Below are 25814 nucleotides of genomic sequence, written 5' to 3' on the forward strand. Positions count from 1 at the left end.
AAAGCAAACCCTTAAAAAAAAAAAAAAAAAAAAGCAAACCCTTCAATATCAGTTCTCAACTGACACCTGCTCTTTTCATTTTTCAAATTTCAGTTCCATGAATAGTGAGGAAAAAGAAAATTCAAATACACAGAAATGTTTCATCAGGTACTACACCCAAGTAGTCAACCAGCTCTATTCTTCTGTTGTAAGAGGGAGACTACATGGGATGACAGAAAGGGGACCCTTTTCCAAGATTATTTGCTATCCTGTGCTACCCAACCAGGGGATGGACCTTGCTGCACAATGTCACCTACACTGCCCAACACTCTGTGGTTGGTATTTCCCTATTATTCCTCCTGTCATCACTTTGTACTCTTTGAATGTTAATCCTCAGGGAGGCTGGGATTAACCAAACCTAATGACCCTGGGTTTTCATTGGGGTTCCCCTGTGGCTAGGTAAACTTTCATCATTAGTAGCAAGCTGGGAACACCTATAAGAAGAGTACAGAGATTAATCTTTTTCCCTATTTTACAGCAAATAATTTTTTTACAGCAAACAATTTTTTAAAAAGATTCTATTTGTTGGGGTGCGTGGGTAGCTTTTTCTTTAAAAAGATTTTTATTTATTTATTTGAGAGAGAGAGCATGAGTGGGGAGAAGGGGCAGAGGGAGAGGGAAAAGTAGACTCTACTGAGCAGGGAGCCTCATACCAGGCTTGATCCCAGGACCCTGAGATCATGACCTGAGCTGAAGGCAGATGCTTAACTGACAGCCACCCAGGTGCCCACTTTCCCTATCTTTAATCCCACCTCTCCCAATGCCAGAAATCCCTTTAACCCTCATAGTTATAAGGAAAGTTGTGGATTTCCTTCCCTTCAGCCCACCTGAAAAGAGGGCAGAGAATAATTCCTCTCACTTAGATGTTACTCTCTACTAACCCAAGGATTTCTGCACTTAGAAAAGAAATAAGGGAGAGTGTTCATTAGTTAATCATCCTTCTCAAAACCACCCTTCTCATTTCTTGGAGGCATTCTCTCAAATAAACAATAGGAAAAGTCATATGTAATATGGTAAGAGACAACTGATAATTATGTTATTCTGTTATAATCAAGTAGTTTGATATCTTTAAGAAGCCAACAAAATTAGTCTAATTTTTATTTAAATAAGGGTGCTGTGATCTGATCAGTATCACTAACCACATTCCTCAGGTGCTGTGAAGAAAGCTCAATTCAACTTTTCCTCTACATTACTTGACATTTTTATCACAGGGGAGGAGGTAGAGACCTTTTAATATTGCCTACAAACATCTTCAAGTCTGACTTGGTTTTACTGAGTATAAGTATAAATGTGACTGAAAAACTGTTAAAATTCTTTACTAGGGGCCCCTGGGTGGCCAAGTTGGTTAAGCCACTGCCTTGGGCTCAGGTCTTGATCTAGTGGGCTTCCTCCTCAGCAGGGAGTCTGTTTCTATCTCTCCCTCCCTCTGTTTCTCCCACCTACTTGTTCTCTTGCTCTCTCTCAAAGAAACAAATAAAATCTCTAAAAAAATACAAAGTTCTTTACTAAAACAGAAGTCTTATTACTTTCTGAACTTCCTATTCTGTCATTTCTCCCTTTAATCAAGAGAACAGTTGAATAAAGGGATTTCTCATTGCATGGGTTTTTTGTTTTGTTTTGTTTTTTTTAGATTTTACTTATTTGTTTGAGAGACAGAGAGTGGGAGGGAGAGGGAGATAGAAACTGAAGCGGACTCCATGCTAGCTCAGAGCCAGATGTGGGGCTCGATCCCACATTGTGAGATCATGACCTGAACTGAAACCAAGAGTTGGACACTTAACCAACTGAGCCACCCAGGTGCCCCTCATTGCATACATCTCTAAGATGAAATATTGCTGAGAACATATTTCATTACGTTCACTTTAAATTCATCATGAAGTACTTTATCACATCATGAATGAGATATCCTATGATATTTTCTTTCTTTTTCATATTATTTAGATATATAATTCTGGAAAGCCAATGTAACTTAAGAGGATTATTTTCCTTTCTCCTTCAGGTGATTTTTTTTTTTTTTTAAGATTTTATTTACTTGACCGAGAGAGAGATCACAAGCAGATCGGGAGGCAGGCAGAAAGACAGGGGGAAGCAGGCTCCCTGCTGAGCAGAGAGCCCGAGTTGGGGCTCCATTCCAGGACCCTGAGACCATGACCTGAGCCAAAGTCAGATGCTTAACCCACTGAGCCACCCAGGTGCTCCTTACGGTGATTTTTTATGAAAACAAAGTGTTTATCCTTCAATAATCACTACTTATCTATGACAAATACAAAATTTTTACAACTTGCATTTGAAAGCTTTTAATATTTAGCTACAGTCTAGCTAGAAAGAAGTAAATATTGTAGCAATTACCCAGGCCAGGCAGTAAGTAGCACAGCACTACCACCGCCAGCCCAAAAAGAAAAAAAAAAAGGTTAACATCTGAGCAGTTTCTAGTCTCAGGAACTTTGACTAACCTTTTCAGCCAGTCCATGAAGTGGGTACTTTATTTCAATGATGAGGAAACTAAGTCTTTGAATTCAAAGAGGTTAACTGATTTATCTAGATCAACAGCCAACTAGAGGCAGAGTCAGGATTCAAACCCATGCTTCAATGACTGGAAAGTCAGAAAGGCTGATCTGAAATTTAATCTCCTACTAAGAGAATATAAAATGCCTGGAAAAATGTTAATAAAAATGATAATCTTTGCTATCTCTAGCTAGTAAGCCTCAGATTATATTTTCACTTTTCTTTTCTTTTTTTTTTTTTTTTTTGAATGTATTATTTGAAATTCCTACACTGAGTAAAAAAGTTTTTCTTTTCCCAAAGAAAGTCAAGCTTCAGGAAAAAAACAAAACAAGCATACAAAAAAACCCATGATTCTGTAACTTGAGTTTTGAGACACTCAAAAAAGTATTCCCATGGTCAAGTGGGAGACGAAGATATTAAAGGTAGGAGGAAGAACAGGATGGAGTAGAAGAAATGTTTTTAGACAGGGAAGCCACATGGTAAGTCCCCTAGCCTACCACCTTTCTCTTAAAGGTCTGTTCACCTAGATGTCTACATTTTTGGACCCAGAGATCTTCTCTATGAATTTACCTTAAGGAAAAGCTATGTGCAAGAACTCATCCATGGCAGCATCACCATTATGGAGAAAAAGCTGGAAACAATCTAAGAGTCCACAGTTAAGGCCTATTAATAAATTATAAAGATCAGATAAAAATGTGGACAACATTTATTAAATAAGGTATATAAAAATAGGGGAGACTGGGTGGCTCAGCCAGTTAAGCGTCTGCCTTAGGCTCAGGTCATGATCCCAGAGTCTTGGGATCATGCCCCACATTAGGCTCCCTGCTCAGTGGAGAGCCTGCTTCTCCCTCTCCCTCTGCCTGACGCTCTGCCTCCCTGTACACTCTATCTCTCTGTCAAATAAAAAAATAAAATCTTAAAAAAAATACATATATATATATATATATATACACACACATATATATATATGGATATACTATCACATTTATTTTTTGGTTATATTTTTGTTATAATTTTCTCCATTTTTAAAGGAAAAAATTACTTAAATTTTTTCCTTTAAAATGCCAGCATCATAATTATATTATTAGAAGTAATAAGGATCAAATACATGGTGCCATAAACCAGATCTAAAAGTCTCCCAGCTGGAAAAGGAAGCAGGAAGCTTAAACACTCTACCCAAAGGACAATGACACGGTGATGTAACTGACCATGGGAAGTAGTCCATTCATAGGACATCAAGGTGGGCGGTATGATGAACAGAGAAGTTGCAAGCATATTAAGGCTGTAAAAATGTACATATTACGTGCTTTCCAACTTATTAGGACATATTATAAGTACAATGCAAAAGACTCTTAAAGATGAAACCTCACATTTGCAAGTGTGGTAGAGAAATATATGCAGAGGTGGTTGGACATGCATTAAAAAAGAGGCCACTAAAAATGGAGTAAGGCATTTACATTACCCACAGTGAAGTTCCCTTTTTATACTTTGCCACTACTACTCTCAGCAGGGCACAATAGGTCCTGTGTAAACAACAGTCACAAAACTGTGGGAAATTATTTATAGACTATAATGTAAGAGCTTTCCATAATATTTTATTGCTAGAAGAAAAAAATACAGACCAAAATAAAACAGGTATGCATAAAGAACAAGGGTTGACTATTTTAGAATAATTGGGAGAGGCTTATAGCTGTTTTTGGTAGAGAAGGAAGACAAATGCATCCTTAGAAGATACTAAAAACACAAACAGTCTGTGAATATCATTTTTTTTAAACACCATTCTCACTTCTAAGTGAAATATGCTCTAAATTACCATATACCTAATCTTTCAACTGAGCAAAGTCGTGGTAATGGTGACTAAATATAACGATGAATAAATGAGAGATCTTTTTTCCTACTTCTGAAGGCCTTAAAATATAGCTTTTCTCAAATCCCTTATTTTCTTCATAGCCTGTTATCCACTTTCTTTTCACTGGAAATTGAAAAAAGCAGCAGAAAATCATGAGTGTGGCAAGAAAATGATGAAATGGATTTCTGAGGTGGCTTGAGGAAATGAATATCAGGTGTTCATAGTCAGTCACACCCTATATAAAAGCCTGGAGAAAACCAGAGGGGATCAAATTCCTCACAGCTCTGGAGAACATAAGGATTCAAATGAAATGGGCATCCTTGTGGCCAACTCTTCGCACTTTTCAGATATTTAGGTTCTAAACCCAAGTGGATATTTCCACAGGAAATTTCCATTACAGTATTTTAAAATATCGCAGCGCCCCTAAAAAGTCCTATAACACATAAAAAGAACTATCTGTAATTAGAAATGTAACATCAACCACTAACCTGAATTTACATTGGTTCTAAAAATAGGAAGTCCTAATACTGCTGACCTTGGGACTTTCTGCCTTCTATTTAACCCAAAACGTTTGCACACTTTAAGACATGTTCTTTCTGTTCTAGCTTTAAAGAATGCAAAGAATCACTGGCTGCTCTTAAGACTGTGTAGTGATACTTCCTATTCGACGAAAGTGATTCTATTTTAATAAAATGGAACTCTTTTCTACGAAGTTTTCTGAAGCAGTCTTTGTGAGATTGGTTTACTAAATCTCATTATTTCCTTGCAGAATACTTTGACTTAAATGAATTACCCAGGTTCAGCTGAGGATTCCAAATGCATCAAGCCCAGAAAACTTGACTTCTGGTCTCATGCTACCCAACACATGCTTCTGCCAAACATTATGATTAAAGCAATCAACCTTGATTACTGTAGGTAGCTGAACCCAGGTTAAAAAAAGAAAATCAATTTTAAATACATTCCACAATGCTTTACAGAAGCAAACAAAAACGGAAAAAAAACCAAACCAAAACAGAAATGAAAAAAAAAATCACAATTATTAAAAAGCTGATTTTTGTTTAAAACACCAAGCAAGGAATGGACATATGAATATTCCTAACCTGCAAAATGATTCCTCCACATTATATCAGCGAAACTCATTGGTGGGCCACTGGGAGGGTAGTGTTTACCTTTCAGAGGCTCATGATCAGTCCTTATCATATCCATTAAGGAGTTCTCCAACGAGTGCAAGTTAAAAGTGTCATAGGGCCTACTCCGGTCCTAAAAATAAAAACACAGAATAAGACAATACATAAAATTACTTCATAAAACTAATACTATATCATTTGTTTCTTGCCATGGATTGACGACATGAATCAAAGTTCCAGATTGTTTTAAGAACACATATTCATTTCATTAAGAAAAATGATTTGGCAACATTAAGCTTAATACAAGTTTCTATAATTAACTGCATCCTTTTCCCCAATATTCTTTAATGTATATGTCTCACTACTTCAGACTTTCTCTCAAAAGAACTTAAGAAAGTAAATTCAAAGGAAAGAGTCAAGTCAACTGACTTTGCCCTCAGCCCTTCACCCCAGCCTCCAATGTCAAAGAAACATTCTATTCAAATGAACAGGGAATTTTTTATCTAGAGGAAGTTCATAATTAAGAATTCTCAGTCTACAAACAGAATCACTTTCCTGAAAAAGCAAAAGGTGAGTGTAGTTTCAATCTAATTTTATCAGGTAACTTTAATATTTATTACTGATAAGTTCCATACATGAGATATACCCTATAAAACTTAAAATGTGTCCAAAGTTTTATGAAAATTAACTTTTGAAAACCACTCACATGAAAAAACTTTAACCCAAGACAGTGTTTCCATGATGCTAGAGGCAAAAACATTTTGAAAATAGAGAGCTAACACAAACTAAGTGAAGAATATCATTGTTCCACCACATTTCACTTGAGTCCATGAGAGACTATCATGTACAAATTGTTTTTACTAGCCTGAGCTAAAGGGAAGCACAACTCATGGCTTAACTTAACATTAGAGAATACATTACATTACAGACTTAGTTTGCTTTTGTTTAAGAAAAGCAAAATAGGGGCTCCTGGGTGGCTTTGGTTGTATCTGACTCTCAATTTCGGTTCAGGTTGTGATCTCAAGGTCTTGAAATTGAGCTCTGCGTGGGGCTCTGGGCTCAGTGCAGGGTCTGCTTGAGATTCACTTTCCCTCTCCCATGACCCCTGCACACTCACATGGACGCTTCTCTCTCTCAAATAAATAAATCTTTAAAAAAAAAAAAAAAGCAGAACACACATCTCAACCACCACACCAAATCAAACGACAGCAATGAGAGGTTATTTTCAGGGTCCTGAACAGTTTCCCCAGACCTGCAAATAATCACTTAGCGTCTCCAATGAACGACAGTTAAGTAATTGTCTGGATGAGCAAAAAAGGGATACAATAGGTTAAAAACCTCAACTTCAGTGACTATCTTCTAGCTTAAGTCTTAACTCTTGGGAAGCTGTTTTTCTTCTAGTTTCTGGAAAGCATGGCTGTATACCTATCTATTCAGGAAGCCAGAAAGGAAAGTGGCATTTCTGCAGCACTGAGCATAAAGGAAGAATCAGAGGGTTACTAACTGAATGAAAGCAGTATGCATACATGCAGATCCTAAGAAGAGCCCTCAACTGCGCACCAGGAGGCAAGAGTGCTAGAATAACTACTATCAATTGCGGTCTTTGGGTACATCATGATCTACCTCTCCAGTCAGTGCCTGAAATTCCTCCCTTTATACAAACGAGAGGACTGAGCTAGAGTATTTCTAATATCCCTTACAATTCTATACTTTTTTTTTTTTTAACTCAAAAGATGAGGAGTAGCGGTGGAGGGTGCAGATGTTTTCAAATGCCAGAGACAGAAATTCCATTTTTACAAACTTTTAATGCACAGGTCAAGGGTCAACTCCTATACTAGTCCCTGGTGATAGAGATGAATGTTGCAACCCAGTCCCTATGTATAAAGTAACTAGTAAAAGAAGAGAGACATAACCAATTAAAATAAGAGAATAACAGGTATTTTGTCAGGGAACTATACAATAGAAATTAGAACATCTGTTTCCTTTTTTTTTTTTTAAGATTTTTTATTATTTATTTTTTTGACAGATAGAGATCACAAGTAGGCAGAGAGGCAGGCAGAGAGAGAGGAAGGGAAGCAGGCTCCCCGCTGAGCAGAGAGCCCAATGCGGGTGCTCGATCCCAGGACCCCAGGATCATGACCCGAGCTGAAGGCAGAGGCCCAACCCACTGAGCCACCCAGGTGCCCCAGAACATGTTTCTTTCTTTTTTTTTTTTTAAAGATTTTATTTATTTATTTGACAGAGAGAGATCACAAGCAGGCAGAGAGGCAGGCAGAGAGAGAGGAGGAAGCAGGCTCCCTGCTGAGCAGAAAGCCCGATGCGGGGCTCGATCCCAGGACCCTGGGATCATGACCCGAGCCGAAGGCAGCGGCTTAACCCACTGAGCCACCCAGGTGCCCCAGAACATCTGTTTCTTAAAGAATGTGTATGTATTATAATTTTTGAAAAAATCACATTCTGAAAAGTCCCAGGTCTCCTCAGTCTGGACCTGCCATCTGACCAGGTATGAGGCTTGCCTTAGTTATTCTCAATGGTCTTCAGTATTCTCATTGGTGAAACGGGATCTAACCTGTGAAAATTAGGTTGAATATTTAAATATTACTTAAATATTTATTTTACTTCACATTGTGTTTGCCAAAGAACAAGCATTCAACATTTCTTAGTTCACTGCCACTGCCACTGCCTCCTCTCACTTGCTACCTCCACCCCATTTCTTGAGAAAGAGCATGGGTAGGAGGGGTAATTCCACGCTGGGCTTGGAGCCTAATGAGAGGCTCAATCTCATGACCCTGAGAGATCATGACCTGAGCCAAAATCAAGAGTTGGACACTTAATGGACTGAACCATCCAGGCGCTCACTCATCAATTGTCTTAACACTCATCAATTGTCTGTCTACCGTTGGATAAGAAAGAGACATGGAGTATTTTCTTTGGTTCTCCATTTTGGTCTCTATATAATTGAAGAAGGACTTTTCTTTCACCTTTAAGGTCTTCCTGCAGATCATTTGTTTTGTGCTGGGTTCAAGTTATCAGTGGAAACTCCAATTACTTAAGGAGTAAAACTGAATTTTCAGAAATGTAGGCTTCTCTGTCTCTGTAAGAGGTATCATATTCTTTGTCCAGAGGAAAAGCCACAGGTGAAAAAAAAAAAAGGAGTGTACGGATGAGAAGTCAAAATGACAACCTATTTCTGGCACTGACAATCCTGGAATGGATGTCTAGGAGACTTATATATATACTATATATATATATATATATATATACACACACACACTCTCTCTCTCTCTCTCTCTCTCTCTCTCTCTCTCTCTATATATATATATATATATATACCTTATATATACCTTATGTATATACCCTAATATATATATTAGAAGGCTCCTAGACATCCATTCCAGATATCTGTATCTATATCTATATACATATCTCCACACTTCTAACTAGAGCCCTGCAGGCATGGGACTGTTTCAAAAAAGGCTGATAAGGTGAAGGGACTATAAGAAATGCCTGTTTGAAGGCATTCATGAATCTTCCCAGTCAGGACAGTTTATTTTTTTCATTTAGTTCTTGATATAATCCTTCAATGTAGATAACAACACACTCATTTCACACATGAGGAAGATGAGGTTCAGAGAAGTTTCCAGCCTAGATCTAACCTCAAAGCCAGTATCTAAGGATTACAGACACAAAGCCTGAAGAAACTGATCTGGTCCATACAAGTCAGTAAATGAAAGCTCTATAGAAGCACAGCCTTGCATCTAATTACCAATGAAATAACCTTCATGGCAAGATGGCAGTCAGTCGCCATCAGAAGACAATATTGGATTATTAGATGACTACCTGTGAGGAAAATGGAGGGGCTATTTGGGTGGGGACTCATGCATCTGAAGTGGTACTCAGAACTGTCAGATTGTCAAAATCACTTGTAGAATGGTTAAAATGCAGGTTCCTGAGCTCCAGTGAAAACCAACTTAGTCAAAATTTTAAAAGAAATAAGTGTCCCAGGTGACTCTTTTGACTAGCTAGATTTGAGAGCCACTAGACTGGACGATTCTTCAAGCTAAGACTTTAAAATGGGATGGTAAAGTGAGGGAGGAACTAGAAAGATAGCAGCAGGAAAGAAACAATTCTGGCCACTTTGCCAAGGGTCAGCTTTGCAGTCTTCTGTTGATTGTGGGTGAGGAAAGCAGTTAATGGTCTGGCATTTAAAAGTACACACTCTGGGGCACCTGGGTGGCTCACTGGATTAAAGCCTCTGTCTTCAGCTTGGGTCATGACCCCGGGGTCCTGGGATTGAGCCCAACATTGGGCTCTCTGCTCAACATGGAGCCTGCTTCCCTCTCTCTCTACTTGTGATCTCTGTCAAATAAATAAATAAAATCTTAAAAAAAAATTTTTTTTAAAAAGTACACACTCTGAAATCAGCCAACTGATTTTCAAATTCTGGCTCTGCCAGTTGCTGACATGTCACTCTGAACAAGTTTCTAAACCTTGGTTCACCTATAAAATTATAATTTTCCCTACGGTTATTTTCAGTACTAAATGACAGAATGTAGAACAAGGCATCTGGGGGTGCCTAGGTGGCTCAGTGGGTTAAAGCCTCTGCCTTTCACTCAGGTTGTGATTCCAGTGTCCTGGGATCAAGCCCTGCATTGGGCTCTCTGCTCAGCAGGGAGCCTGCTTCCCTTCCTCTCTCTGCCTGCCTCTCTGCCTACCTGTGATCTCTGTCAAATAAATAAAATTAAAAAAAAAAAAAAAAAAGAACAAGGCATCTGTACAGTGGTGGCTACTGGAATATCAGGGAGAACAAAAAGAAACTTTTACGATGCCACCTTAGAGTACTGGAACATATATTTAAAATCCCAGAGGTTCACTAGTGCTCAACAGATGAAAAGATGACAGATGAAATGCAGGACAAAGTTTGCACAGCCTTCTTAATTGAATGAATTTCAATGCAGAGGCTTATTTTCTCATTAAAATTTATTTATCTATGCCTCACTGATATATATTTAAAGCATATTATTCATCCTTTTTGTTTTATAAGTAGTAAACATTGCTAAAAGCAACTGATTAACCAGGAAGCCCGCAAGAAACAACAAAAAGGACAGAAAAAAGTACAAAATTTGCAGTGAAATTCAAGCAGAAATCATACATGGATAAAACCAGACCACAATTTATCATTCAACAACAAAAGTTAGAAGTGGCAACTAACCTTTCAAGGATTTTTTTTTTTAATAAGTTTTGGTTCTTAATATAGGGAAAACAAGGAAAAGATCTTTTTTTTTCATTTGTTTTTAATAAGCAAATACATCAGGAAGTATTAGAACATTTATAAATAATGCATCCCATTATTGACTCTTTCTTGGAAGATAACCAATGACAAATGCTATCAGTTAGCTGTACATAGAGGGAGCCCACTCCGATTGTACAGTTCACTAGCCCTGCTTTATTTTCTTCCCTCAGCTTGACTTAATATTAGTAAATTTATCAGGTATTTAAAATATGCCTGACACTATTCTAAGCATGCTAAATGCATCCCCTCACAACTCTATTTTATAAACTAAGCAATTAAATCTTGGACAGATTAAGTAACTGGCCCAATATTCACAGGGCAGGGCAGTAAGCAACAGAGTCAAGGCTCCAATCTACTCAAATCCAGACTGTGTTCTTAAGGAGTCTCACTCTACTGCCTCCCTGACTTCCTCCTACTCCCTCTACCTTAAATCCTTTCACAAACATTCCCTCAACCTAATCCTAACACATTCAGAGAGGGGCTTCTTTGACAACCACCCTACCACATAGGCAACCTAATTTGCCCTTAGTCATTTACTCTTATTCAAATGACAGTTAAACTCAATAAGTAGCTTGATGTACCCTCTAGCATTGCCACAGGCTCACCTCTACCAGCCCTATCCCACTCACCTGCCTTTTTCTTGGGAGAGAAATCTAGGACCATTTTCTATCCTTTCTGGCTTATTCCCATATTGTCTCCTAGAGATACAAGATAGAACGCTGCAAGGGTCCAACAACATCTGAGAAAAAAAGCAGCTCCAGAACCAAAGATAAAATTAATCATAGGGGATGCCTGGGTGGCTCAGTGGGTTGAGCCGCTGCCTTCGGCTCAGGTCATGATCTCAGGGTCCTGGGATCGAGTCCCGCATCGGGCTCTCTGCTCAGAGGGAGCCTGCTTCCCTCTCTCTCTCTCTGCCTGCCTGTCTACTTGTGATTTCTCTCTGTCAAATAAATAAATAAAATCTCAAAAAAAAAAATTAATCATGGTGTTTTGCATGATAGGAACTGTGCTAAATGCTTTATAGCCATGATCTCCATCCTCACCACAACCCTATAGGGTCAGCATTATCTCCATCTCACAGAAGAGAAAACTGAGGCTCTCAAAGCTTATATATATAACTGCTCAAAGTCACAAAGCTAGGCATATATCAGGATGTGAACCCCCATCTATGACTTTCAAGTCTATGCCAGTAATGTTCCAAAACTTCTACACTGATCAGTTGCTTTGTGTCCCATAGACAATGGGACTTGGCTAGCAAAAACAGAAGCACAGACAGGATCAAAAATCAAATAGTGGGTAGATGTTTGAAAAGGCTAGGAAAGGATAACTGGGGTTGTCAAATAATACAGAAAAACAGGAGGAATTTTTTTTTAAAAGATTCATTTATTTGACAGAGAGAGAGAAAGAGAGAGAGAGAGAGATATCACAAGCAGGCAGAGAGAAGAGAGAGAGGGGGAAGCAGGCTCTCCGCTGAGGCGAGCCCGACAAGGGGCTCAATCCCAGGACCCTGAGATCATGACCTGAGCCAAAGGCAGACGCTTAACCCACTGAGCCACCCAGGCTCCCCAACGGGAGGAATTCTTAAAGGAAGATTTTTACATTTATCATATGGTTTCAACATAGGTATGGGTAAAACATTTCAAAGTTAAATGCATTGAACACATAAGGGAGGATTAACTCACAAAACAAGTGATTTCCAAATTTCTGCTCTACTGCTCTTATTTTCTAAAAATTTTTTTATTGGGGATGGAGGGGCAGAGGGAGAGAGAAAATCTCAATCAGGCACCACATCCAGCACAGAGCCCAACACGGGGCTCAATCCCATGACCCCAAGATCACGACCTGAGCCCAAAACAAGAGTTGGACACTTAACTAACTGAGCCACCCAGGTGCCCCTCCATTCTTATTTTCTAATGAGTTAACATTATTTGAAACTATCTCAGCTCCCTATCTACACTATAAATACTGTTTAGTGGTAACTAATATGCTTTATTTATTTTAAATGAATATTTAACCACCCATCTAACACATAAATCCATTCTTCCTGAACACACACAAACAGAAGACTATGACAGAAAAAGCAAAGTCTCCAATCCTGCCTTCTTACATTCTTCAGTCTGCTACACAAATTTGGCATGTATTCTTTCAGATGTTAAAAAAAAAAAAAAATATATATATATATATATATATACCCACAGAAAAATGTTTTATGTTATTTCTTCCCCTAAACATAGAAGTATGCATACTGTTCTGCAATTTGCTTTCTTTGACCAATATTGCCCTTCTGAGATAGGTCTCTTTTTTAAAATTTAATTTAATTTTATTTCTTTTCAGTGTTCCAGAATTCATTGTTTTGCACCACACCCAGTGCTCCATGCAATACATGCCCTCCATAATACCAGGCTTATCCCCCGAACCTTCTTCCCCTCCAGAACCCTCAGTTTGTTTCTCAGAGTCCACAGTCTCTCATGGTTTGTCTCCCCCTCCAATTTCCCCCCAATCTCCTCTCCAAGAGATAGGTCCCTTTGAATAGGTATGTTCTTGCCTCTCCCCAACCCAACCATATACATCTCTTTCCTACAAAGTAAATGCATAATGACTATATTAAAAGAATCAAGTAAACACTTTCATATGCATTCTATAAAATAACTTCTGATTTTGAGATTTCTTTCTCATCCTCTAGTTTTCTCAAAATTTCTGTTCTGACCTTTTAACTCCATCTCCTCCATGCTTGGTCTACTTTAGCACAATGATTTTTTTTATCCCTAGTTTCTATGAAAGGCTCTACTAATAATGAAACATAAGAACTGATAGAACTTATCAGTCCTGAGTAAAAATCAAAGCTCCAATACATCCAAAAGTTCAACATGTAGTGATTTCAAGCATAGAATCTGCTTAAGAGTACCCTAAAGACTAGACAGGACATCTAATAATGAATACTCGACAGGGGCATCAAACAATTAGAGGAGTAGTACTATAAAAGTCCTATGTATGACAAAATAGAAGTCTAGGAATTTATAGTTCTAAACCAATTATTGTTATTATTTGTAAGAACCTGTCAAAAACTGAGGTTCCTATTTCAAATTGAACTTTACTATAGTATTGAGCTGCTTGACATGCATTTTCCCTAAGATTAAAACCTTTCCTAAATAAAGGAAAACCTGTCACTCATGTGACAGAAAGGGGAAAAAAAAAACTTTTCAAATGAAGGTTTTCATCCCATCTTCAGTAAATATCAAGTCCTTCAGTCTGTGGTCAATTTTAACCATCCCAAATGAGACTATGACATTTGTAGCCCTCTGGAAAACATGATGATAGATTCTCCTTATCACTCAACAACAAGCAGATAATGCTCCTTATAGTTAACCTAAAGTCCTTATTAAGTTGAAATCTTTCTCCCTTCTCTAGTCTAAGAAAAGAAATAACGATCAGCACCTGCTGTGAATTTTAATATTCTTTAAGATTATTGTTCAACCCAGTCTTCCATACAGACATTCTCAAGAACCTTCAATACAGCCTGGGATAAATTAGGGCATACAAAGAAATTACAACTTCTTAAATAAATAAAATCTTTAAAAAAAAAAAAGAAATTACAACTTCCTCATTTTTTTCTTCTTGAGGTTGACTAGTTCCAGTTACTTTAACCTTTTTTTTCTAATCAGATTATATTTTTTCTTGCTGTTAACAGCAAACCAAACTAAACAAGTTCTTGAGAAGTCTAAAAAAAAAAGAAAGAAAGAAAAAGAAAAATCAAGAGGTTAGTTTCATTCGACAATCAAATGAGCATGACAACCAGCAATTTTCATCTAGCCTCTTCCAGCTCCCAGCCAACCCCAACCTTCCTTCACAGCTCTTCTCACTGGTTTGCTACCCAGACCAGATAAGAAGCCCTATTTATCAGACATTGAGAAACATGGCTTTTGGATTCACCTTATTCACTTGGAATAACTTACATATTAAGGCCAAATCTAGCTGGGCAAAGGGTAAAGAGGTGAACTGGACAAAAAGTACAAATGCCTATTGCTACCACTTCTGACTATGGTAAACAACTATGCACTTTAAAAAGGAACAGGAGTACAGTTTAGCAGTGTGTTACGTAAAAGGCAGAAAGCCAGACCTAGGAAGGATACAAAAAGGGAGAAAACTAAATACAATGGTCAAAAGAGAGGGCTTCGGGGCGCCTGGGTGGCTCAGTGGGTTAAGCCGCTGCCTTCGGCTCAGGTCATGATCCCAGGGTCCTGGGATCGAGCCCCGCATCGGGCTCTCTGCTCAGCAGGGAGCCTGCTTTCTCCTCTCTCTCTGCCTGCCTCTCTGCCTGCTTGTGATCTCTCTCTGTCAAATAAATAAATAAAATCTTTAAAAAAAAAAAAAAAAAGAGAGGGCTTCAAGAAACTACAAAAATCAGAGTTGCCTCCTTCCTTGATTATTGGGCATATGTGACTGGTGTTGCCCCAAATCACTAGGCGGTTAGCAAGCTGAATATCATCCCAAGCAGCTTATTAGGCATTGGTTTATTAGGCATGATAATGCAGGGGGAGGCTTGACCTTTGCAACCAAAATCTACTATAGAACATTAGGCAAAAGAACATGTAGCTCTTCAGATTGTTATCTTTTCACTGATCACAAATGTCAAAATCCATCCACAAAACTAATTCTAGGTATAGTTGTGACTCTCCTTCCCCACCCCAATATTTTCGCTCCAAGTAATTAACATTAACTCAATATATTGTTATTACTTCCTTACATGTCTACCATTATCAATAAATTGCAAATTCTGTGGGAGCAGAGATGTGTCTTACTTGTATTCACATAACAGAGGGCCTAGCACATCATAGGCATTCAGTAAATGCTTTTTTTGGGCTTAAATCATCCTTCAGATGGTTTCATAGTACATGATTTTCATGTAAAACAAAGAACTGCATACCTATTAGAATGACTAAAAAACAAAGAAAACCCCTGACAATTACAAATGTTGATTAGAATACAGAATAACTAGAACTCTCATAAATTACTGGTGGGGATGCAAAATGGTACAGCCACTTTGGAAAAACAACTTGTGAGTTGCTTAAAAAGTTAAACATACCCTAAGCGGTACAACCTAGCAACCCTAACTCCTAAGTATTTACTCAAGATAAATAAAAACATGTGTCCATATGAAAACCTGTAAACAAATGTTTATAACAACTTTATTCATAATTTCCCCAAACCAGAAACTACCCAAATGCCCATCAACTGGTTAATGGATAAACAAATTGTGGTACCTCGACATAAGGGAATATTATTCATCAATAAAAATTAAATGAAGTGTTGATATGTGCTATAACACGGATAAGCTTTGAAAACACTATGAGAAGCCAGTCACAAAGAATCACATGTTGTATAATTCCAATTACATGAAATACCCACAATAGGTAAATTAACCAAAGAGACAGAAAGTAGACTGGTCATTGCCTCTGGGATAGTCAAGAGGGAAACTGAAATTAACTGCTAGTGGTTATGGGATTTCTTTTTGGGGGTGAAAAAGTGTTTTAGAATTAGATGGTGATTATTGACACACAATTTCATAAATATGCTAAAAACCACAGCATTTAAATAAAACTTTAAAAGGCGAATGAACTCCATGGTATGTTAATTATATATTAACATAGGTATTATTATTTTTTAAGTTTTTATAATGTTTTATTTTTTATTTTTAAGATTTTATTTATTTATTTGACAGACAGAAATCACAAGTAGGCAGAGAGGCAGGCAGAGAGAGAGAGGAGGAAGCAGGCTCCCTGCTGAGCAGAGAGCCGGATGCAGGGCTCAATCCCAGGACCCGGGGATCATGACCTGAGCCAAAGGTAGAGGCTTTAACCCACTGGGCCACCCAGGTGCCCCAAGTTTTTCTAATGTTTTAATAGGAACCATGATACTACCTGCAATCTGTCTATTTTAGGTATAGGACATGAGAATTGATAAGTTTCTTCAGCTATGACGGAAGGAGGGGAGAGTCTAGACTGTAGCTGTTCCATTCAACAGCCACAACAGGCCTCAGGTAATAAAACCTTAACCAGACAACAGAAAGCTCAAAAGGCAAACATATTGCCAGTCAAATAACTAATGTCATCCATTGTCACAATGTATCACTGACATTTCTAAGGATGTCTTCAACAAGACCTACTAGAAGTTATTGACCATATTACCCACAAACAGCACCTTCTCATGTCTCCCATTGTTTCTAAGGTTTTTTTTTTTTTTAAATTCCAGAGATTCCAGTCTTAGAGTGATGTGTTGTGTCCTTCAGAGATCCAGCTCATTCCGTATGTAACCAGGGCACATTTAAAAAATGATATGCTCCGGTGGCGCCTGGGTGGCTCAGTGGGTAAGCCGCTGCCTTCGGCTCAGGTCATGATCTCAGAGTCCTGGGATCGAGCCCCGCATCGGGCTCTCTGCTCAGCAGGGAGCCTGCTTCCTCCTCTCTCTCTGCCTGCCTCTCTGCCTGCTTGTGATCTCTCTCTGTCAAATAAATAAATAAAATCTTAAAAAAAAAAAATGATATGCTCCAACTTCTATCTAGAATTATCACTAGACCATAAAAGATAACCACATCCATAAACACCAAAGTCAGCCCTGCTCCTGTTCATTTCAATTGTTGTTTGACTTGAATGGATAAATGAGGAGATACACAGCAGAATTCGCAGATTCACCAGAATCTGACAGGGGCCGCGACGTGAACGCTTCTGCTGTGGCCCCCTGTTATCCTCGGATTCTTGTATTTAAAAACTGGGCAGCAAAACACAGCAGCTTTATGCAAATAGTCCTGGGGCACCTGGGTGGTTCAGTTGGTTAAGTGTTGGACTCTTAATTGTGACTCATGATCTCAGGGTCAGGAAATCAACCTATTCATTGGGCTCCATGCTTGGCATGGAGCCTGCTTAAGATTCTCTTTCCCTTTCCCTATTTCCTTCCCCTCTCCTTCTCTTAAAAAAAAAAAAAAAAAAGAAAAATGTCCTGTGACAATGAAAGCAATTAAGCAAAACTGTTCCAATTTGACCTAGCTTCTAAGGATCTTTTTTTTCTTTTCAGCTTTTTATTTAAGTTCTAGTTAGTTGGGCAACCCTCTCAGGTCTTCTCCCTCTTTGAAAGCATTGTATTCTATCATTCAATAAACTTTACTATTGCTCAAAAAAAAAAAATTCTAATTAGTTAACATACAGTATAATATTAGTTTCAGGAGAATTCAGTGGTTCACCACTTACATACAACACCTACTGCTTATAGAGCAGTTCTACTTTTAACTTTTTGAGGAACCTCCATACTGTTTTCCATAGTGGCTGCACCAGCCTGCATTCCCACCAACATTTTTGCCAGAGGGTTCCCTTTCTCCACATCCTCACCAATACCTGTTGTTTTTTTTTCTGTTGTTGATTTTAGCTATTCTGACTGGTGTGAGGTGTTATCTCATAGTAGTTCTGATCTGTCTTTCCCTGATGATAAGTGATGTTGAGCAACTTTTCATGTGTGTGTTATAGTAGCTGTAGCAGTTAAGGTTCTTCCCCCTTTCAGAAACTAAGGTGATGCCATGCCCAGTGTACACACAGATTAAGAGCTATGGACTAGTGTTCTTCACTGTCACTCCCCTGCCACCAGTGAAGAGGTCACCAATGTACATGAGTGTTTATTTTTAAGCAGGGAACCTGGTAAGTACCCAAAAAATTCACTCCGAGCTGACGGACTGAGACCAGAAGAAGAGAAGCACATTAATTTTTCTGTTTTTGAACCATTCTCTTCTAATAGAAGGAAAAAGGAAAACAAACAAAAAGCCCACATCTCAAGTTTATTATACAATTCTGATTCCAGATGAGACCAGTAATAAAAATAAATTAAGTAACAAAACAAATATAATAGGATAGTTTGGTCAAAAGTGCTGTCTTAACCATTTTTAAAGCTTCATTATTTCTGAATTTGAGCAGGGCTTACTCCCTAGCACCCTTTATGCCCAACCCATCTCTGATATAAGATAATGCATGTTTATAAAAACATCAATCTACCTCTATCTATTTGCCTCTGGGAAGAGAGAAATGGATATGTATACTGCTTTTTATAACAAGCCTTCTAGAATTTGTTGTCATAGTTACCATATAAGGATTAATAGACCCCTAGAACATGTGCTGAGTACTTCACTTAGATTAATTTACTTAATCTTTACATCTTTAATATTTACAACTATGCTATAGGATAGATATTACAATCTCTATTTTACAGATGAGGAAACTAAATATTAAATTCAGTTCTTAATATAGATCAGGTGCCCTTGAAGGCAGCTATCCTCATACAAATTATTTGTTATATAAGCATTCCAGGAAGAAAAGAACATTTATAAACCCTTAAGCCAATCTTCAATTTAAATGGGGTTAAGCATCTGGCTCTTGGTTTTAGTTCAGGTCACGATCTCATGGGTCAGGGTATCTAGCCCCTATTGAGCTCTGTGCTCAGTGGGGAGTCTGCTTTAGGATTCTCTCCCTCTGCTCCTCCCCTACTTGCACACACTCTTGTTCACACACTCACTCTCTCTCGAAAAAAAAATGGATCTTAAAAAAAGAAGTATATCAACCATTCCAATTAAAAAAAAAAAGATAAGGGATGCCTGGGTGGCTCAGTTGGTTAAGCAGCTGCCTTCGGCTCAGGTCATGATCCCAGCGTCCTGGGATCGAGTCCCACATCGGGCTCCTTGCTCAGCAGGGAGCCTGCTTCTCCCTCTGCCTCTGCCTGCCATTCTGTCTGCCTGTGCTCGCTCTCTCCCCCGACCCAATAAATAAATTTTAAAAATCTTAAAAATAAATAAATAAAAAGATAAACATATTAAAGCATCTAAAATGCAAAGCATCTATACTTATTAAAATTTGGCATGTGGAAGACTTAAAAAATTTATTTTAAAATAAAGCCTGTATAATTCCAGTAATGCTACTTTAAGGTACTTTAGAGATCATTACATAAAATGAAGTAATATAATTAAGGGAAATTGAGTCAGAATTTCCAAAATGTCCACATCACCAAATATTTTTTAGAAGAACAATTTTCTCGGGGTGCATGGCTGGCTCAGTTGGTGGAATATGCGACTCTTCATTTTGGGGTTGTGAGTTCACACCCCCATGTTGGGTGGAGAGTACTTAAAAATAAAGTCTTAAAAAAAGAAAAACAACAGCTTTAAAGACTTATTTATTTGAAAGGGAGAGAAAGAGAGTGAAAACACATGCATGGGCATACACACACACATACACGAGCACACATCAGTGGGGGTTAGGGCAGAGGGAGAGGGAGAAGCAGACTCTCCAATGAGCAGGGAGCCCAAAGCAGGGCTCAATCCCAAGACCTAGTGATTATAACCTGAGCTGAAGGCAGAAGCTTAACCACCTGAGCCATTCAGGCACTCTGAAGAACAGCTTTTTTTATTTCAAATGTTAGTGCTAACAAATTTGCCATGGGTGCTGAGGGCTGTTTTACTCTTTCTTCATTTATTCCACTTAGATTTGTTGGGAATTTTAATATACCCGGCATTAAAGATTAAGAAGTTCAGTGAGGCACAGTCTCCATCCACAGAAGCCAGCTGTCTAGTTTATAGATAATTACTACATAATGAGGTAAATGCAGTGACAGAGCTATGTGCTTGGAATTATGGGAGCACAAATGACGGAAAGATCCTTCCAGAAAAGGAAAGCCAGAGGCAGAGTTACTTGCACAGACATCTGGGCCCAATTTCCTCAAGAAATTTGGAAGAACCCAAGAAGAGAGTCTCCAGAGGAGATATAAGGTAGATATAGGCTACAAATAGATAATACTTTTTGGTGAATACAGTAACATTAAGGTTGTAGTTTAGCAAATCCTTTCTACAGGATAGTATCCGTTAACTTATATATAAATAAGCACAATTTCAGCATAATATTCTAACACAAAAGAGTCCAACTTTATTTCAAAGACTTTTGTGTGTATATGAGGCCTTAAATCTTTTTCCTGGTATTCAACTTTGGGGACCTAGAGGGGAACACTACCATTATCTATTGAGCTAGATCTGAGAACATTCACTCTACAGCATACTAAGACTATAAACAACCTAATTTCTTCCTATTACTTTTTATTTTAGATTTTATTTATTTATTTGAGAGAGAGAGAACAAGCAGAAGTAATTGCAGAGAAAGGGAGAAGCTGGCTCCCTGCTGAGCAGACAGCCTGATGTGGGGCTGGATCTCAGGACTCTGGGATCATGACCTGAACTGAAGGCAGACACAACTGACTGAGGCACCCGGGTGCCCCTCTTCCTATTACCTTTTATTTATAGAGTATTTTACATCTCATAAAGCATTTTCACACACACCTTTGCTCATATGAATCTCATGAAGGTGCTCTTTTGAGCCTTATTTAGCATGCTCTATCCCACTCTGACATATCCCAGAATCTTCCTCCTATTAAACAAACAACAGAGCTATCAAAAACTCCCAGAATTAAATAATAGCAGAACTGATCCATATTGGCTATGTGCCTGGTACTGTTCTAAGCACTTTACAGGTTTTATCTCATTTCCTCCTCACAAAAGTCTATGGAAGTAAATACTATTATCATTCCATTTTAACAAATGAGAAAACTGAGGCACAAAGCTAACACACAGAAAGTATGTGAGACAGGAATCAAACCCAGGCAATTCAGAGCCATAAAATCGTTGTGCTCTTCTACCGTTCAGTTGAGAATCATCCCTAGTTAATAATTCTCATATCTGTTATTGTCTAACCTTTATTTTTCCATTCATCCTGGTGTTGTGGGGGGCTGGGCTATGAAAGAGAAATGTATCTTCTTATATATTATTGCTTATTCATTAAGCTGAATTGCAGATCTATTAAAGAACTGAAAAAGACTTACTATTTTACTTAAATTTGTGTGTCAAACTCTATTTGGGGGGAAATAATTTAATGAAAAACATGAAGTAATAATTTTCTTCTGAAAAGTAATTAAAGGGGTGCCTAGGTGGCTCATTCAGTTAAATGTCGGACTTTTGGTTTCAGCTCCAGGTCATGATCTCAGGGTCGTGGGATGGAGCCTCATGGTAGACTCATGCTCAGTGCAGAGTCTGCTTAAGATTCTCTCTCCTTGGGGTGCCCGGGTGGCTCCATCGTTAAGGGTCTACCTTCGGCTCAGGTCATGACCCTAGGGTCCCAGGATAGAGCCCAGCGTGGGGCTCCCTGCTCAGTGGAAGCCTCCTTCTCCCTCTCCCACTCCTTCTGCTTGTGTTCCCTCTCTTGTTGTCTCTCTGTCAAACAAATAAAATCTTTTAAGAAAAAAAAAAAGGTTCTTTCTCCATCTCACTTCCTCTGCCTCTCCCCCGTGCAGTCTCTTTCTCAAATAAATAAATCAATCTTCAAAAAACAAAAAGGTGGGGGCACCTGGGTGGCTCAGTGGGTTAAAGCCTCTGCCTTCAGCTCAGGTCATGATCCCAGGGTCCTGGGATCGAGCCCCGCATCTGGCTCTTTGCTCAGCAGGGAGCCTGCTTCCTCCCCTCTCTCTCTGCCTGCCTCTCTGCCTACTTATAATCTCTGTCTGTCAATAAAATAAATAAAACCTTTAAGAAAAAAAAAAAAGGAAAGTAATTAAACAGGATCTCCTTTTAAGGTACAGCTATTTAGAGGTTCTTAAAACTGATTCAATTTACAAATTTAATTTTATTCCCCAAATGTTGTGGAAACATTTACTCCCTAAAAAGTGAAATGCCAATGTAAAAAAAAAAAGTTACGATTTTATTTATTTGACAGAGAGAGAGAGAGAACAAGCAGGGGGAGAAGCAGGCAGAAGGAGAGAGAGAAGCAGGTCTCCCACCAAGCAGGGAGCCTGACATGGGGCTCAATCCCAGGACTCTGGGATCATGACCTAAGCTGAAGGCAGACACTTAACTGAATGAGCTACCCAGATGCCCCCCAATGTAAAAAATTTTATATATAAACATAAATATATGTTTATGTATAAATACACATATATTACTCTTACCATGGACTCTATCATTGCTGGAATATATTATGCCTTCTGGAGGCGGAGGTTAAAAACAAGTTGACTGGCAGTGTTATGATTACTCTCATTCAGTGAAACTATAGAGTATATATAACATTCTAAAGATTTTTTTTTTAAATTATTTATTTATTTATTTATTTATTTATTTATTTATTTATTTGACAGAGAGAGATCACAAGTAGGTAGAGAGGCAGGCAGAGACAAAGAGAGGGAAGCAGGCTCCCCGCTGAGCAAAGATTTATTTATTTAAAAGAGAAAGAGACAGAACACGCATGTGTGCACATGGGGTGTGGGGCAGAGGGAGAGAGAGAGAATCTCAAGGAGCTCCCCGCTGAGCCTGATGCAGGGCTGGTCCTATGACCTGAGTCAAAACCAAGAGTCTGATCCTAAACCAACTGAGCCACCCAGGTGCCCCTCCCTCTTTTTCTTTTCTTTTTTTTTTTTTTAAGATTTATTTATTATTTTAGAGAGAGAGAGGGATATATATGATATTCCAAAAGCAAAGACTAAAAAGAGGAATTTCAAGGCAAGGAAATTTGAGGAAGAAAAAAGGAGAGAAAAGCTATGAAAATATAAAAAGGAAAAAGCAGACAGAACTCACTATTTGCACAATTGTATACACAAGACAATCAGTCTCTTCACTGGGATGACCAGTGGTAGCCAGAATGATTATTAATACTCTGTTGCTCTGCATTATGTAAAAGATAGTAAATCACAGCATAGCAAAGCACTCAAATTTCAGTAGAAGTGGACAATTTTACTCAATCTCCCTGTGAATCAATTTCCTCATATGTGAATAACAATAAAAATGTGGATAACAATAATACCTACTTCACATGGATGTTACAATACTATTTGTAAAGCACTTAGTACACTATGTAGCATAAAGCAAGCACCAAATAAGTGTTAAGTAAAATAAGCAAATTAAGACCAATCTTCTCTATCATTGGGCAGGAAGGTAGTAAGGTGGTTATATACCATGGCATGGGAGTCCAGAATGAACCTTAATTCTGTTTTCACGAAATAATAATGAACCAACATAAAAGCCAGGCTTGACTTACAGGCTGAAAACTATGGAACTGTGAAAGATGCAAGTGGCAAATAAATTACATTCAACTACACACATTCAATGGAACTGAATATACAGAAGGCATAAGAAAAATCTACAGCCATTATTTTGAAATAATGGAAGATGGGAAAGTTGTGAAGACCAAAAAAAGGAAGGAAAATATTATACACACATACACACTTTAAGGAGTGATATCTAAATTACTGAACAATCTGTAGCCACTTAGAAAAACTGTAGGTACGAACAAAGCTTCAGTGGATATACAGTGCTTTTTAAAATGCTTTTTGCTTGAAAAATGTTATGATTTTGTTGACAACAATTTTATTCAAAATGTAAACATAAAAACTCAAAGATGGGGCGCCCGGGTGGCTCAGTTGTTAAGCATCTGCCTTCGGCTCAGGTCATGATCCCAGGGTCCTGGGATCAAGCCCCATGTTGGCGCTCAATGGGAAGCCTGCTTGTCCCTCTCCCACTCCCCCTGCTTATGTTCCCTCTCTTGCTCAAATAAATTAAAAAAAAAAAACTCAAAGATAGTAAACTAGGGATACCTTTAGTGATAAACAACGAAAACACCCTTAAACTGTAAAGAAAGCAGTACATAAAATTAATAGAAACAGTTGCAGTATATTATACGTATTTATCCATTTCTGGGTAACAGTTGTTGTTCCAAAAACTCAATAGCTTCAGAAAATGTGAATTTGAGAGTGAAATGAGAATGTTTAGAAACATTCTGCCTACTAGCCGCAAAGGCTTAATCTAATAGTCTGTCAAGTATACAAGAAAACTCTTACACTCTCTTTGTAAATTACATATTATATCTCTCTATATAACATGTTTCATTAATGTCATGCTAATGGAAGCCCACAGATCTATGCATAAAAGTATAAAATGAAACAGAAACCATAAATTATAAAACTATATTATGACTTCCAGTACAGATAAACTGTGCTAAATCATGACATGGAACATAAACTATCAAAGATCAAATTATTTTACTATCAGCTCATTCAGACCCATTTGTTCAAAACATCTTCACTGTCCAATATAGTAACTACTACCGACGTATGGCTATTGAGTAACTGAAATATCACTAGAACAAACTGAGATGTACTGTAGGTATCAAATACACCCTAGATTTCAAAGACTCAGTAGGAAAAAAAACCCTGGGTGGCTCAGAGGGTTAAGCCGCTGCCTTCGGCTCAGGTCATGATCTCAGGGTCCTGGGATCGACAGACAGACAGACAGACAGACAGAGCTCACAAGGAGGCAGAGAGGTAGGCAGAGAGAGAGGAGGAAGCAGGCTCCCTGCTGAGCAGAGAGCCTGATGCGGGGCTCGATCCCAGGACCCTGGGATCATGACCTGAGCCGAAGGCAGAGGCTTTAATCCACCGAGCCACCCAGGTGCCTCTATGATTTTCTTAATAACATTTTCTTTTCTCTAGCTTACTTTATTCTAAGAATATAGTATATAAAACATACAACATGGAAAACATGTGTTAATCAATTGTAGTATCAGTAAGGCTTCTGGTCAACAGTAGGCTATTAAGTTTTCAGGGAATCAAAAGTTATATGTGGATTTTTGAATGTGCAGAGTGGGCGGGTCGGTCAGTGACCTTAAGCCTTGTATTGTTCAAAGGTCAAATGTATGTATAAGTTGTCCTAAGTGATTTAAATTACCTAAATTAAAATTCACACTAGTAGCACTACCTTATTTTGTAAGGGTGAAAGAACAAATCACGTGTGCCCTAAGGTTCCTGCCCGTATCAGGCTCCCAGTTCCATGGGGAGTTTGCTTCTCCCTCTGACCTTCTCCCCTCTCATGCTCTCTCTCTCAAATAAATAAATACAATCTTAAAAAAAAAAAAAAAAGAAAGAAAAAAAGGAAGAAGACGACCCTCTT

General features: G+C 38.3%; 1 protein-coding gene across 21 annotated transcripts in view; it reads right to left on the reverse strand.

Annotated features, from left to right (window-relative positions):
- CPEB3 (cytoplasmic polyadenylation element binding protein 3) overlaps positions 1 to 25814 on the reverse strand; it is a 193781-nt gene that overhangs the window by 114765 nt on the left and 53202 nt on the right. For 14 of the 21 annotated variants that reach the window (XR_014309265.1, XM_082721952.1, XM_082721949.1 and 11 more), the window contains one exon: positions 5494 to 5653. Coding sequence is in view for 20 of the 21 variants with exons in the window: in XM_082721952.1 (XP_082578078.1) it covers positions 5494 to 5653 (160 nt within the window). In the remaining variant the exon portion in view is untranslated. The remainder of the gene's footprint in view (positions 1 to 5493; positions 5654 to 25814) is intronic. The other 7 variants (XM_082721960.1, XM_082721955.1, XM_082721956.1 and 4 more) reach the window with 1 other exon arrangement.

Source organism: Mustela nivalis (genome assembly GCF_964662115.1).
Source record: "Mustela nivalis genome assembly, chromosome: 2".
Classification (NCBI taxonomy): Eukaryota; Metazoa; Chordata; class Mammalia; order Carnivora; family Mustelidae; genus Mustela; species Mustela nivalis.